General features: G+C 36.7%; 1 protein-coding gene across 14 annotated transcripts; it reads left to right on the forward strand.

The window, feature by feature from the left end:
- Positions 1 to 368: 368 nt before the first annotated feature.
- On the forward strand, positions 369 to 9,813 carry LOC125651685 (myosin-11-like). Of its 14 annotated transcripts, none has more exons than XM_048880387.2 (6): positions 369 to 761; positions 3,851 to 4,800; positions 5,089 to 5,112; positions 5,585 to 5,608; positions 7,809 to 8,090; positions 9,324 to 9,813. In XM_048880387.2, exons 2-6 carry the CDS (start codon positions 4,012 to 4,014, stop codon positions 9,453 to 9,455), a joined length of 1,251 nt encoding a protein of 416 aa, XP_048736344.1. In that variant the 5' UTR covers positions 369 to 761; positions 3,851 to 4,011; the 3' UTR covers positions 9,456 to 9,813. The 14 variants fall into 14 exon arrangements, with proteins under 14 accessions (XP_048736344.1, XP_048736349.1, XP_048736351.1 ...); XM_048880392.2 differs by having other exon boundaries at positions 7,809 to 8,063; XM_048880394.2 differs by having other exon boundaries at positions 7,809 to 7,964.
- Positions 9,814 to 16,316: the final 6,503 nt, after the last annotated feature.

The following is a 16,316-nucleotide window of genomic DNA, read 5'->3' on the forward strand; positions in this document are numbered from 1 at the left end:
CCCACATATCCCCTGGCCCTCAATCCCCATCACTGAAGTTCATCTCAGTTATTTTAAACGAGCTGTCGATATCCAGTATTGAATCACGCATGCTATATGACATATATATTTTTTTTTTTTTGGCTTTAAACATTTTCATTTCTCGCAGTAATTCAGTCTACATATTTTCTGCGGTGCTATAATCCTATTTGACTTGATTTTGGTATTTCCACAGCGACTATAGGTTTGAAGCTTCGTTAAGCGTAGTAGTCCGTACAGACACAATAGAGAGATTTAGTCCGCCATTGTTTCCAAGGACGCAACAAAATGACCGCTTCAGATTACGAGATTTTTAAATACCCAAAACTCAACCCCGCGACAAATAAAATCACACTATATATCTACATATTTACTTAATGCTTTGTAGCGGGTATTCTGAATAGTTCATGCGTTGTACCGTTCGAACATTGAATGGTGTATACGGGTGCAACTCTACGATCGTCTTTACATCGTCGAAACTTTAAAGCCACATTATTACTGTATCAAAAGGCAACCCTGTGTGATAAGATATATCTAAATCGATCTTCAACAAAAATCTTCAGGACAACACCACTACAATATTTTGATAACTGGAATTTAACAACTTGAAACGCGAGTCAGCCATTGTATATGGGATGACGCCAACACTTATGGCAAACAGGGTACGGATTCTTTGTGTTGTTTGGTAACAGTGAGAGATGTATATACATAAAAAGAATTCCCCTTTGTGATTTCCTATCAAGGTAAGTTATTTTAAATCAATTTCCTTTTTACCGATCACCTTGATGTGTCGTAACAAGTTTTTTTTTAAAACCTAAAACATTGATATGTAGAAATGAATCTACATTTGAACACCTGCTCCACAGTGGGCCTGAACAGAGAGGGGGAAACCAACACTATGGAATTGTTCTGTAGAACGTGATTCCTGGAGTCCCAGATTGGGAAAGGGTTTTAAAATATCGACAGCTAGTACAAGCTAATTCCAATCAAAGCCCTTGCCATACAAATCTGGCACTGACGTGTACCCGGGTATCGAAGCTGAAGGCTGAAATTACATGCCTAATTTCAATTAAATCATTGAAAGTGATTTAAAACTGTATGTTGTAATTTCTGATCCTATAATTGTATACCCCAGGAGTTTCTAAGATGTATAAATCTGTGACAGTCATTATTATTGTCTGTGTACAGCCCACCTGTGTCTGTGCAATGGGGGAGCCATGCAATACGATGACATAGTACGTGTATAGGGGGAGCCACACGATACGATGACATAGTACGTGTATAGGGGGAGCCACACGATACGATGACATAGTACGTGTATAGGGGGAGCCACACAATACGATGGCATAGTACGTGTATAGGGGGAGCCACACGATACAATAGAGTAATTGCGGGATATCGCTACATCCGTCCACATCGTGGCATGCGAATATGTTTAATAATTTTCATCAGTTTTACATTGATAAATCTAAGCAGATTTACAAGTAAATAAATAAATGAAATAAAATAGAAATAATTTTTTTTTTCTTGTATCTTATTTGAAAATGGCCCCAAGACGACATATTGATGCAACTGACCAGTGAAATCGGGGAAGTCAGCCCAGGGCAATGAGCAAGACATCAACGTTGAAAGGAATTTTCTAAAGATATGTAAACCTGTTTTTAAAAATTTAATAACAGAGTAAGACGTATTTTTCTGATAACTCTTCCTAAAATCTGGGTCATATACATCGATCAGGGAACAATCTGACTACACCATGGTGATGGAGGGGGGTAAGCGTTTCCTCTACTCGTGATGGATGGTTATCACCCTTAACAGATAAGGGTCATCATTTTATCTCCATGAAGAACAAATTGCTTTTGTATTGGTGAAGTACTTTTATATCTATGTAGCGTGTGTGCACACATGAATAATGCAAGCTGCGTAATTTTTTTTTTTTCGTTCTTCCAATGAAAATTTAAAAAAAAACGTCTTTGTGTGTTTATATAGATAGAACACTATTGAAAAAGTAAACCATTAGTTTTTCATTGTACATATGAATAAAAATAGAGCTTTGGTATAGACGAACCTTTATTCCCACGTTTCATCGATAAAATGCAGCCATATTATTGAACTTTAAATAGTTCGGAAATTTAAATCAAATATCTACATTCTAAAGTCTGGTCTATAACAAGCACAACAGTGTCATGTTCGCCTTGGAGAGGGTTTAACAGGTAAAATATCGTCCAATTTATACGCGTAAGAAGTCCATTTATCAAAGTTAAAAAGTCGATTAATTGACCAAAGGACCGTGTTAAACGGCAAGGTATACACAGATTTGTTCTGGAGTTTCGGGCCGTGTTAAACGGCAAGGTATACAGATTTGTTCTGGAGTTTCGGGCTGTGTTAAACGGCAAGGTATACACAGATTTGTTCTGGAGTTTCATTTAGTCGTATATATATGGTGAAGTTCACGTTAGCCCTTATACTGTAACGAGTGCATGCAAAATTAAAAAAAAAAAAAAAATCATGTACGAGTCATTTTCAATTCGAGTACCAGATTTTACTTTAAAGACCCCATATATGTACTTCAATCGGAAATACTCTCTGCATGGTCTACCGAATGAATATTGTTTTTTAATCACATAATATAAAAAACCCATCAATAGTAGAAACGTGTTACGTCACCAACCCTTCTTCCAAAAAAACCTCTATTATAATTCCCATATAGTAAGTGTGAAAAATGTAAATTTTCATAAACCCAAAAATTTATGTGATTGGAAGAGAAAACTTTGATTTTTAAATAAATTCACTCATTGGAAACTCATCAACGTGCAATCTGTAAAAGTTCCCTCGGAAGAAAGTTAACACGTGGACACAAGGAAATGCATGTACAGTGTAGTTGCTGCGAGACAATTCATGAACATTGTTTTGGCATTATTGTACAATCGCATGGACATTGCCATTAAGTTTTAATCTTTGTATAATATCAAATAATGAAATACAAGTACAATGCATATGTATTTCTATTTTAGAATAGTTATGGCTTTAATTATTTCTAGGCTCCCCTGAGAGTTAATCCGATAATGCCAAACATCCGCTAATCTTGTTCCGGAGTTTCAATTGTCAGATATTTGCAGCCACGGACTGTATACCTAATGTTATGCTCTGTGATATGCTGCATGCACTTTTTCATGCATGCTTTTTTTTATCCGGAGTTTTGAAAATTTATTGACTACATTTGACTTTAAACAGCCTTTAAATATATGCATAATTTTTCAGAAAAGTCCTCAGATCTGGGTAATTCATTAAGTCCTTGTTTTACCGAGAATTGATTCACAGTTCCATTGAAGAACAAACTCAAACCATAAGAATCTTTGGAAATTTGCTACGAATATATATAAGTTGTTAAAATCACTGCGGGAATATAGATTATCTATGCTTATACAGAATTATTATTGATTTAAAAAAAAACCCAGTAATCTTTCTGCGACAATAGACATATTCCTGTTCTTGAGCAACAAACACCAGTTGTCTTTCTCAACACCTTCTTATCTCCTTCAAGTGGGGTCAGCATAAGATATATAAACCCTACTTTCCAATGTTGCAATTTACAATACACACACTTGTCTGCAGTCAATACCTCAGTTAAACCCATTGTCGGTGATTTATACAGAATGCACCCTTTTAATCCGAAATCAATATATGTTATTGGTCATGCAATCGATTCAATTTGCATTAACACGCGTAAACTGTGTACCCACAATTATTAGCTTCTGAAATATACTCAACTATACGGATGGTTGATAGGAGCATAACGGTTGTTCATATTTTGTTTTTCTGTTATTTTCAGGAAGTCTCTAGCGGTGAAAATTGATGACTTGTTAAATCTTTGAAGAATCTAGGTTTGTTACCGGAAGTGATTTTCTTACCGGAACCAAACCAAACTTAATAAAGATCGCCAAACTGGATGCAAAGGAAAGTAAGACAGCCTCACAGCTTCTCTACCGTCAGATGACAATGACGTCCGAAAAGGAAAAGGCTAAAAAGACGTTTGATTTTCGAATGTCGAAAAAGGTCGCTGAATTGACTCAAGTGGTTCACATGTTGTTCACCCGTAATCATGAGAAAGAAGTGGAAATCGAAGCTCTGAAGGAGGCGTACGAGTATGAAATTTCATTAGTGCATGAAGACGCTACCGAACAACTAGGGAAAATTGAAGAAAAAAGAAAGGAACTGGAAAAGCTTTTGGAAAAGGAACGGAAAGCGGGTCGTGAACGAGTGAAGAGTGCCGTTCAACAAGAAGCCTCGACGAAAGAGGAACAATGGAAAGAAAAAGTGAAAGCATTGGAACAGCAATTAGCTGACGAGAAAAACGAGAGTCAGAATTTGAGAGATTTGTTGATTAATGCTCAAAAGGATATTGAAAAACTAAGACAAGGTGTAGCAGAGCAATTGCAAAGTAAGAATGAAGAAATTCACAGGAAGAATCAGGAATTGGAACGACTTAGACAGAAAGTAGCCAATCTGGAGCATACTCAAAGCGAGAATGAGAAACATTACAAAGAGATTATTCGGGACTTAGAGAAGAGCAACGAGAAGTTGGAACGAGAGTTGGCACAACTTCAGGCACTGCTAGAGGAAACTCATAGATCAAAAATGCATTTTGAATCAAAAAGTCAAAAACTAGAGACGGACTTAAAAAATTTGAAAAAGGACTTCAGCAAAAAAGTTTCAGAGGTGGTCGCTAGTCAACGGGCTCAGCAGGCAAGCCATCATTTACCTGCCCAGAGACAGTATACGGTAAGAATTTAGTAAATATATAAAATTTTAATTCATTTTACTCACTGGATTTGAGCAAAATCTGCAATGATTTGAAAAATATCAATGAATTGATTAGATGAATAATTCTGATTGGGGAATGTATGCATGAAGTGTGACGATTCAGTAAACAATGAATTGTAAGAAGGCGTGGATCTATCGAGAAAGCGAATTGCATTATGCACCCTAACAGCCTGGTAGTTACTGTTTTACCAGAACATGATACTCACCCAAATAAGGCAATTTTGATCGTCACGTGGTCTATTTCAGCCAACCGGAACCATGACGATTAAGGTATGACACCATACTGGCATGGTGCTATTTTCTGTGCATTTTTATATTTCAAACTGCATCAAATATACTGATATGACTATTTTTCGTGTTATATACGTGTAGTCAATTCTAGATACGGCTATATCCCGCTGTTTGATTACGAATTGCATGTTCCTGTTTTCTTATCAAGTAAATTTCTGTCTCCTACCTACATACAGCCTTAATGATTAATATTAAATAAAGCATTTCTTCTTTTCTAAGCCATCATTGCGATGCTTTCATTTACAATTAACTCTAATTTTCTCTAGATAATGTTCGTTTGGGAATGAGAGCTTTAAATTGGTTTTGGTTCAAATCATCTCTCTTTCTCTCCATAAATATGTTAAAATATTTTGGACTTTGTTGAGATAAACAAAATTCATCATGATCAATTTTCCTTCTCATAGAAATTAGTAAGATTGGGATTTAAATCCACAATTCTCAATCTTTGCAGGGTTTAACTTCGCGCATGGTGAAGGTAAAGGTCACTTTTTCTCCGGTTTCGTGCATCGGACTGCAGTTCAGAGACAGCCTTGCAGTGTTTTGCTGGGTTTTTCTTTTTTCTTTTTGTTGGTTTGCCCTTCTATATATCTTGTTGATTTTTAAAGGTGTTTTTTTTTCATGACGACGGGTTTACAAATTAATTCCAGAGTAGATGTGAAGTTATGGAAATTTCCTTTTATCAATCAGAATTATATTCTTGCTTTCATTTATATGCCCCCCAAAAAATGGTAGCTCTGAAGCACGAAACAAAGAGAAAATCACGTAGTTATTTTTCATTGTGGAAATTTTGTAAACACGAAGCACTTGTGATTGATAGTTTCAATTTTGGTGAGGTAAAAAATATTCGATTCATTTCGATATATTTTGACATTTGTAGAAATTAAAATACCAAATTCTATGTATAACCCACATACTCGTTTTTACCTGTCTCATTTCTTACCGTGCTATCTCACTGTATTGTATACTAAAATATACCTGCATCTTTATTACACATTTCTAAATCATCGTTCATCATACACACGTATTTACAATGGTGCTTCAACATATATATCTAACTTATCAAATGAAAAAGCAACGCATGCGTGGATTATATAGAACTAGTGATTCTGCTACGTTGATAAAGGATTATAAGTGATGACTATTTAGAATACTAATGCCCGGTATGAAATACAAATCGGAGAGAACCATGTTGTTTCAATAGCGCCATCGCAAATATACTTTTGATCTGAATTTCCGGTAGAAATTTGGACTCTTAAGTCTGAGATTTTGCTCAAAACTTGCACAAATAAAAGAAAACTCAAGTTTAGGATTTTTTTTCGAGAAATCCAATCGATGGCACGATAACGTTGTAGCAGTGTCACGTTAGTACGATGACGACGAAGCTACGTCACAGTGCGATAGCACAGGGACGTGGGTCTTTGGTATTGAGGCAATACAGTAGCGTGCTATCGCTATCGTCAACAGTGTAGTTATTGCACCTTCATCACCGTACCATTGAACCATCGACCTACAAGTCGATAGTACGATGGCGCGATAGTGAACACCGTGACCGTTTCCGGATCTCGCAGCATTCTAAGTGACGTGAACTCTCCTCGTATTGTCGACCAATCGATCAGCACACACGTGTTATGTGGCATACATAGATGCAGACAAAAAGAAAAGAAAACGCTGGGGATTTTAGTTCTTTGATTGATTAATTCTGGAGTTTTAAAATCCGAAATTTATCTAATGTAATTCTGCTTCAATTCAATTTTCAGAATTTATCATATTTACCTGTCGTGTTAGCCGAGTGGTTACGGTGTTCACTTCGTACCCGGGGGGGGGGGGTCCCGGGTTCGATTTTCGATTAAGACACTGTCGTTTAACATGAGCAGTGACTACTCCTTTTCCAAGCGTCCGGCGTTAAAAGTAATTGTATCTTGCTTAACGTCTCCCTCAAGAATTTTTCACTCATATGGAGACGTCACCAAGACCGGTGAGGGGCTTCAAATTTAGGCCTTTGCTCGGCGCTAACGGCCATTGAGCAGTGAGGGTTCTTTAGCGTGCCACACCTACTGCGACACGGGACACCCGTTTTTAAGATCATCTCCGAGGACCCGTCAGTGACATTCACACCTGATGCCGAGCGTTTGGCGATGGAACTGTCACTACCTGTTTTAACGACTTGGGTCTGTCGCGGCCGGGATTCGGATATGACCTTTAAAACGGAGGTCCCTTGTTGCGGTAGGCGTTGATACGAGAAATAACCCTCACTGCTATGGTTTTGAACGCCAACCCCAGGTCAAAATTGGTGGTACTTTATCTGCCGCTGGTGACGTGGACACTGAAAAGTGTAATAGCATTCGATAGAAGTATTTTATGCACGTTCGACACAGACGTCGACTTTCCTGGGTCACTCTTGTTTTGTTAAACACATTGTACTCTTGATATAATAGTTGTCAAATAACACGTTCTATATAAAGTTTGCATGGAGAAGTTCAAGGAAAACATAGTCTTGACACAAGGAGTAGTAAAAAGGAGTTCGAGTGCCTCATTTCTTGCCCTGTTAAAGAGCTATTAAACTTGACTTACAAATCTTTCAAACTGATAATTTGGTTTCGAGTATTGCCGCTGTTCGTATTCAAATGACTGTCTAGTTTATACAATGAGAATTACAAACCCTGGATATTTTTCAGGATTACAACGAAGAAGTAGAAAAATTAAGACGGGAAGTGCAAAGATATCGGATGGAGCTTAGCAACAGAGACAATAACTTCAACCGGATGTTCACGGATGGACAACAACTGATGGTGGATCCAAGGGCAGGGAAGATCGCCATCACACAACAACAGGTGCTTGCTGCCGGCCCCACACAATCTAAGTCGGACCCCCTCCTTACCAACAGGGAGAAATCGTTCTCCTATGCTTTCGTGCAGTCTCTGGACGAATCCGTAAGCACTGACGGTGTCCGAGTGGCGGTAACATTTGTCGTATAGAGCAAGCATTTCCTCACCTATGCTGTTTCTGCTATGTGTATTGCATGTAACCTTTGTGGATGGCGGTTATTTTGCTTTTCTACTGTAACCCATTCTCTACTGAATATAACTGAATGTTCGTTACGACAGTTACGAATATCCAAAACAGACGAAAAAATTAGATTTCAAGAAAAAACGTTTTTGCTCCTCGGATGTTCGTATCTGTCATTGCATGTTAATTCCGTTTCATCGCGTAAAACGCTGACGCTAGAAGAGGCAGACGACATGCATGTTCACTGACAATTTGTCTTGTAGATTTCTTTTTCTTAGTAGAACAAGAGAAAACGGATAACATCGGTATTTCGGCGGCTTCATTTGTAGAGTTCAACTGCTTCTCAAAAGACTTAAATTCTACAGAAAGATGATTCTTATTCTTATACGACAAGTTGTAATACGAATCGAAGTTAAACATTTTAACGGTTAAACAGAATAGAAGTGGGGAATTTGGGGCTTTTATCCCAAGCTTTCCGTTTTTCACCCAGTTTAAAATGGACATGACTACCTTGAAAATGAACTCATTAAATGACCACACAAAACGTAAGTTTCTTGTCAATCTTATTCAGCAGTTGATACTACTAGTCGCAGTCCGAGGGTCATTTCAGGGACACAGTGGACATATCACCGAGATTGAGCGCGCGAAATTTAAAAAGTAGATAATCCTATAGCATGAAAATAAAACCATCGCGATTGGTACCTTGTAACAAATCGTGAAATTTTAACAACGTGGAATTAAACCAACTTACAGTAATTTGTCATGACCATCCATTTATTAAACATTTACATGAGCAATGAACATTGCCTGCTAGAAATGTGCTGTGGTATTATATATTCATTGTGCTTGATCTCAACCTCTTAACAACCTCGTTTGGTATACAACATAAGCGAAATAACTCTATCTTTATATATATTATATCTTTTAACAACAACAAAACCCCTAATGTCCATGTGAAAGCATGACTACATAATATTAACAAATGTTTTATGTAAGTATTTGCCTTTGAAAATATGACTCATACTTATGTATGGGTATATGAGTATCATAAAGTGTTGATTTCATAACAATACGGAATACACGTTATTGCTGTTCGATTTACTTTTAATTTAAGTAAAATAATTGATTTATGAGATCATAATGATGATACATTTTATATAACAAGTTATACCTATCGTTGACAGAAGCGGCCTCCAAGTTCTCGGGTATCCTCGGCCTCAGGAAGACTTCCGGCTCTGACTCAGGAACAGAAAACACGCCTTACCAAACTCATGAAGCCTCGCCCACTTCCGAAGGAAATGCTATATGGAAAGTAAGCTGGATAACCACACATTAAAACAAACGTCTTCCGCTAAATTACAAAGCAATAATCGTATCAATCAAACCGTTCATTATAAGGATATCCTTCTGACCAAATGATGATTAAACAACAGTGTTATGAAAACGTTATGAAGAAAATACAGAAATGTTCGTGTAAAAGACCATGTTTGATGGCTGCATTTTATGATATTGTGGAAATCTTGAAATGGATTCCATAGACTCGTTTACATGTTCAAAATACCGAGTCAGCAAGACAAGAATATCTAAGAGTTTTTAAATATAGAATTTTGTATGTTTGTTTGTACAATCCATATGATTATCAATGAAAATCATAAAATAAATGTATTAAATGTACATGTTATAATTATTGTTGAAATAGTGTATCACGTAAAGACAAAACATAGTGTGATTTATAGAGAAAGTATTTGAACTGTACTCCTTGCAAACACTGGTACGCATTTTCTCCAAAGAATATTAGCTCTCATCACATGCAGCCAATCGAATCATTCGACCTTTTCCTTCAAGTCGAGAGAAGAAAAAAAAAAACCCGGACGTAATACGTCATCATAATGCAACTATTTTGGGTCACACGACAAGAAAAATGGCGTCGCCATCAGTTACATGTTTTATTGCCGACAGCAAAGAAACCCATACCGAGTTACCGGTACCAAAGCTACCATCGAAAAGAAGATGGTTAAAAGTCCATGGACATTAGAATTTCCTCATATTGATTGTCTAAGATATGAGTACCATGTCTTTCTCTAGTTGCAAAATCTAAACAGTTTTCGAAAGTCGACATTTTTTGTTAGTCACGAAGAAAAATGACGTGGATAATTTTTTGCTGGAGCAAGAACCTTACCTTAAAAAAAAACACCCAGCCACCTTTTCAAAAACCGCTTGGACAGAGACCCTGATAAACTGCGAAAAAATGGGTATATCGAAGCTATAAACACTGGTAGGCCTACAGCATATACTCTGTTTTGGTCTTCAAATTCAATACACACTCGGATCAACTGACCTTCACCTTGTAACAACATATACAATGTAACTTATACTCTCAGTTTCTACCAACTGGTAGATTTACAAAAATTTTAAAGATACAAAATAATTGAACTTTTAATTATATAAATAATAGAATCTTTAAATTGAATTATAAAAATAGTTCCTCATTGAACTCGTAACATCTTGAATGCGTCAGTATAATGCCGTGCTCCCACTTCCTAACGACGTGCAGATCACAATTGAGAATACCAAAAACAAGAGCAATATTTGACTATTTGAGTTGTTTAAAATAACATTGTCATACTAAATTGCACTGAATGTGACTGACATTTTAAGCCAGTTTTAAGAGCAACTCTATATATCTTTTAATATACTTATTTACATAAAGGTTCTCATGCCCATATATGATTGTTGAAAGTGGTATAGTAACCCCTTTCCCAATCTATACATACAGTGTATAAACAATGTCAAAATTCTCTTTTATATCAAATTTACATTTTTAAAAAACACGTCTTTGTGAATATTGCTACCTTAAACATGCATTCACGCACGTGTACTGGAAAGAAATAAAAATTCCATATCAGTGTGTAAAAAAAAGTATTCTGCACTACAATTGCATTAACTTCCAACACTCGTACATACATACGTCTATTTCAATGTATGGTAAGCCGCTTTAAAAGATTGTTCTTAATGACGGAAAGTTTTTTAAAAGCTATATTTCTGTCAACAGGAGTCAGATTATTAACTTGCGAGATTTTTAAAAGTTGTTCGCTTTAAATTTCTAATTTTGTAGGTGTTAGCTCTTTGATTATGTCATAAAAGTGTAAAGGTCAAGCCAAAGAACACCACTGATTACAAAAAATAATCCCACGTCCTATTGAACCGGAACTATTGGTAAAAAAAAACAACCCAAAAAGTCGAGAGATCCATCATCCATGTTAAAGATGGAAAAAGGAGTTAAACCATTAAAGTTTGAGAGGAATTTTGCCTACATTTCTAAATCCTTTTTTTTTTTATTTAATTCAAAATCTTGATTGAATGAAAAGATTTTAGCCCCCTTCAATGCACCATATACACGCCGTCAAAATTCTCTCCCTGAGGACAAAACTTTACAAATACCAGTAAACCTACCTGAATTACTTTTTTACAACTCAACACACAATGAATTCTTTCCAAGAATTCAGCAACTTTTTCATCACGAATGAATATAGCTCTTTAATTAAATAGTGCCAATTCAATAAAGGAAAACGGATGAACCTTGATTTTTTCCCCTGAAGCTAACGGGATTCCTTAAAATGGAGACAACTCTACTACGTAACATTTCAAAACAACCTGCAATCCTCATTGTTTGTTCTTCTCATAAATTAATCAAAGTACCGAATGTACTCCTGGAAGTGGAACTTTTCAAACATTTAAAGAAAACAAATCCTCATATATATCAAAGTTTAAAACAAAAATTATCATTGGTTTATTTTCACTAAAAATGCGCAGTTAACATTTGTTCAATAACTTTATATATTCATTTATATACTATATACAGAGATTCGGGCATGTTATGTGGTGTGTATTCACCTTCAACCCCTCTAATCCGCAATGAACTCGTCCATATAGTGCCTAGCGTTTAAGTTAGATTAATGATAGATTTATCTTATTTATAAATACGCAATAAATTGAAAAAATATCTACACCTGTTTCATAAATGCTGTATACATTTAACAAAGCAAATCTTTCTGTATGGGAATTAAGTTTTGAATGTAAGATTATAAGTTGAAGGGGAGGGACGTTTTCTATGTCTTTTGTGTATCAAAGAAAGGTGAAGATTGATTGATTGTATATTGTTAACGTCCCTCTCGAGAATATTTCACCCACATGGAGACGTCACCACTGCTGGTGAAGGGCTGCAAAATTTATGCCTATGTTCGGTGCTTATGGCCATTGAGCAGGGAGGGATTTTCATCGTGCTACACCTTCTGTGACACGGGACCTCGGTTTTTGCGGTCTCATCCGAAGGACCGCCCCATTTAGTCGCCTCTTACGACAAGCAAGGGGTACTGGGGACCCATTCTAACCCGGATTCCCATGGTGATGAAAGGTGAGGATGTGGAGCGGTGCACCTGAAAGTCCCTTGCACTGCATCGACGCGCGCTATGCCCGATGACTTAGAAATCTGAGACAAGAAAACACTAAAGTAGTGAATCATTCCTCTTGAATTACACCAATGAAGGAAGAAAACAACGTCTCAAATAGTGAACACGAGACTGAATAATGCATTGGCAAATATTTGTCAATATACTAAAATTTTAAAACTTGAAATCTATAAAAGCAAAAGTTTTCAGGACAGACTAGCAACACAATCCACATGTTCTAGATATACGTATGTCCATTTTGGCCATTAATGCACCTTCTCCAATTCATCAAAAGTAGAGAAAGACACTGAACAATACATGTATTAGTATTGATCGATGCGTTTATTACTGCTATCGCGCAATGAGTATGGCAAATTAACAATCATTAGCCACACTCCCTGGGTTTTGGGGTGGGGGTGGGTTGTGACAATGGGATTTGAAAAGGGGCCTAAAATTCTACCTAAATCTACCTCCTCGATTTGTTTTCCTGTAATCCATCAGGATGCTCCTCTGCAGAAATAATGGGGGGAAATTAATTCAACTCTTTTTCTTAGACCCGATTATTGTAGAGACTGCCTGCGTTGTTTATGTGGAGCCTACAGGTGGTGAAATGCTGCTGCAGACGATCTTGCCCCGCGCCCCGTTACGACCTGAACGTCTTTGGGTTAATACGCTGTTAAACTAAACCTTGTAGCGTATGTACATTATGTACGTCTCGACGTTGACGTTCTTTGGATATTCGTACTTAAGATTATGATTAACATGGTAATCGTTAGGAGGACGATGGCAGTAGATTAATTTATATCTTCTGTTCTTGAAGAGGATGAATCGAAAGGAAGTTACAGACGCGCATGCTCAGAAATGGTTTGTAGAAAAGCTGATGTTCTTGAACTCACTATAGCAGAGTTACCTTTCTTCCCCCTGCTGGGTTATTATTATTATACATGGTTTATATATATCTGATGGATCCATTTATCATGTAATAAATCAAGCGACATGTCACTGTCCTACCGTGTTAGCTACATTTAGTTATAACAATAAAGGAATTGCAAAATAAAGGGACGACATCAATACTGAATAGAAACCATTTTTGGCCTTTTATTGCACAACGTTTTGAAGAAATATAGAGAAAGTCTACTTTCCCCGTTATATAGGCTGACTGATAGAACTTTGATCCCTAGAAATGTTTTCATATTGATTCATTCTATTCCAATATACATGAAAGATATTTAAAAACAATGGATAATCAGGCGCTGGGCATTCATTTACACAACTCATGCAAGAGGTCATCGAGGGTGTCGTTCACGTGTTTCGTTCTCTGATGTCTCTTTGAATCAAAGCGGCACAAGAATTCTGTCAAATATTTAAATATTAGGCTTAATCTGCTCAGACAATTGTCATTGATTTGAAATAAAACTATATTTTTTTCTGACAGAAACATCATCTTGGTGTATCGAGAAACCTTAATAATTCGGAAGAAGTTTCTTTACTGGATAAACTGGCAGAGCTAAGTTTAAACTTTATTTTACAACGATTAACAAACAAGTTCTACAATTTATATTAATGCTTCTCGTCGGCTCGGATTTTTGAAAACGGAGTACCCGTAGAAAATCCACGTGTCCCAATGGGCGACCTCAAGACCGAGCTGATGAGTTCCAGTCTGCAAAACAACTCTCTCTCTCTCTTTCTCTCTCTCTCTCTCTCTCTCTCTCTCTCTCTCTCTCTCTCTCTCTCTCTCTCTCTCTCTCTCTCTCTGTAAGTTATATAAGTACTCTAGATGACAACGTCCTAAGTCTCTCCACTGCACTAACTACCGATAAGTACTTCAAAATTGAGTTTGAATTGAAGCCAAATCTGAGTATATGTAACGGGTACAATTCTATGACAAGCCAGCAATTTTCCTTAATGATATGCTTTCCATCATTCCAGCGGGAAGATTAAGGTGCAATTTCCCGTATAATCTTGCGCCTAGTTAATCTTGCTACAAATCATAAATAAGATCAATCTTATTATGCCTATAGACAAAATAATTGATAGGGGGAAAACCACATCCATTTCGCCGTAGAGCTAAACTTTTGAACCAGATATTTTAGGTGGAGTTTTTATGAAGTTTCTGAATTTTAAAGTAATTATCATTAATTATAGGAGGGGTTTAAGAATTTCATTATCTGTCAAGTGTTTTATTTACTTTCCTGAGAAATTCAAAGGCAGTGACCCATTGAAGGCACACGTCACAGACATGTTTCGTAAACCCTAGTTTTACGACTTGTTTACCATTAAATTACTATTGTTGGATTTTACGATGAAATGTCGATAAATGATATCAACATTTTCTGATACTTGGGGTGAACAACCATTATGGTGAGACATTGTGTTTTACAAAGGCATAAAATGCCTAAAATACGGATGTATATTTGTCGGGGGAGGTTTTTTAATTAAAGGATTGACACTTTACAAGTAGCTCACTCCTTCGCTATGTCGTCTGTCATCATCAAACCACTTTTTTGCGCAAAAACGATTAGTAACTATCGTAACAGATTCAAGTTACGTTTTGCACACACGATCGATGTTTTGGGGTTTCCTTTTTAAATACGTCGTTACACCAATTCAACTCATGATCTGGACAATAATTGTTCTTTTGTAACATGTTTACAATTGCACAATGAAACCTTGCTAAGTCTGTCATTATTTGCGGCATGGATACAGACAACGAATTTCTGACGACATCTCAAGCCACACGGACCCCTGTCTCCACCTATTCCTAGACAGAACCTACCCACCCCCACCCCCCACCCCGAGACAGTCCGGTACCCTAATTATGATTCCGACGCCCTGGGTAAATGTTTTCCACTGGGAGCTAGTACTGCACTGAAACAATTGGATTAATGTAAATTGGTAAAAAAAAAAAAATGACTGCAGATCTGGAGGGGTCCAAAGTTGAACTATGACCTTTCATGATTTCTGACTCTGATAGCAAATTGTGTGGGGGTGACCACTGTCATAATGTAACTTTTTTAAATTCACTGTGCGGGTGTAAATACAAAAATTACAATCTGATACTAATCTGTACTCATGACCCGGATTAAACACAATTAATTTCCTCACCATTAAAATGAATATGCAAAGAAGACGTCATTTTCGAAGCAATTTATGTTTCCCGCGGTACGGGGATTAGCGGGAAATACTTCTCTATAAATTCGGAAATAAATTGTTCAGTGTGCTGTTTTTATGAGTCACATGGTGACGGGTTTGTAGTCGACAGGTACTCTCTTTTGCAGGAGCTATTTCTGACAGTTTCAAATTTTGTATTTGAATTTTTTTCATTTATTTTCATATATTTGTCTAATCGTTTTTCATACTTAATATTTGATTAATGCAAAGTACTTTATTATCCTGTAGACGGTGCACATTTACGATATTGGCACGATATAGGATACAGGTTTCCAGAATGTTTTCTTATAAAAAGTATTTTACTTCTGGTTTTTCCTGGCCGGTCACGTCGTTAACGGAAAGGATATCTTCTTTTTTTTGCAACCAGTCACCATGATTATTGTCATAATAGTTTTCATACAGCATAATTATGATAGTTTGTCGCTGTTACAATTTCATTGTTACATATTTCGTGTCGGTAAAATAAACTCCCGGCTTCCCTATATGCTTCCTGGTCTACTCGGCAAATATATTGCTTGTCATTTTGTAAGAATAGAGAACACGTAATGTTACACAAGT

This window comes from Ostrea edulis, chromosome 5, assembly GCF_947568905.1.
Source record: "Ostrea edulis chromosome 5, xbOstEdul1.1, whole genome shotgun sequence".
Lineage (NCBI taxonomy): Eukaryota > Metazoa > Mollusca > Bivalvia > Ostreida > Ostreidae > Ostrea > Ostrea edulis.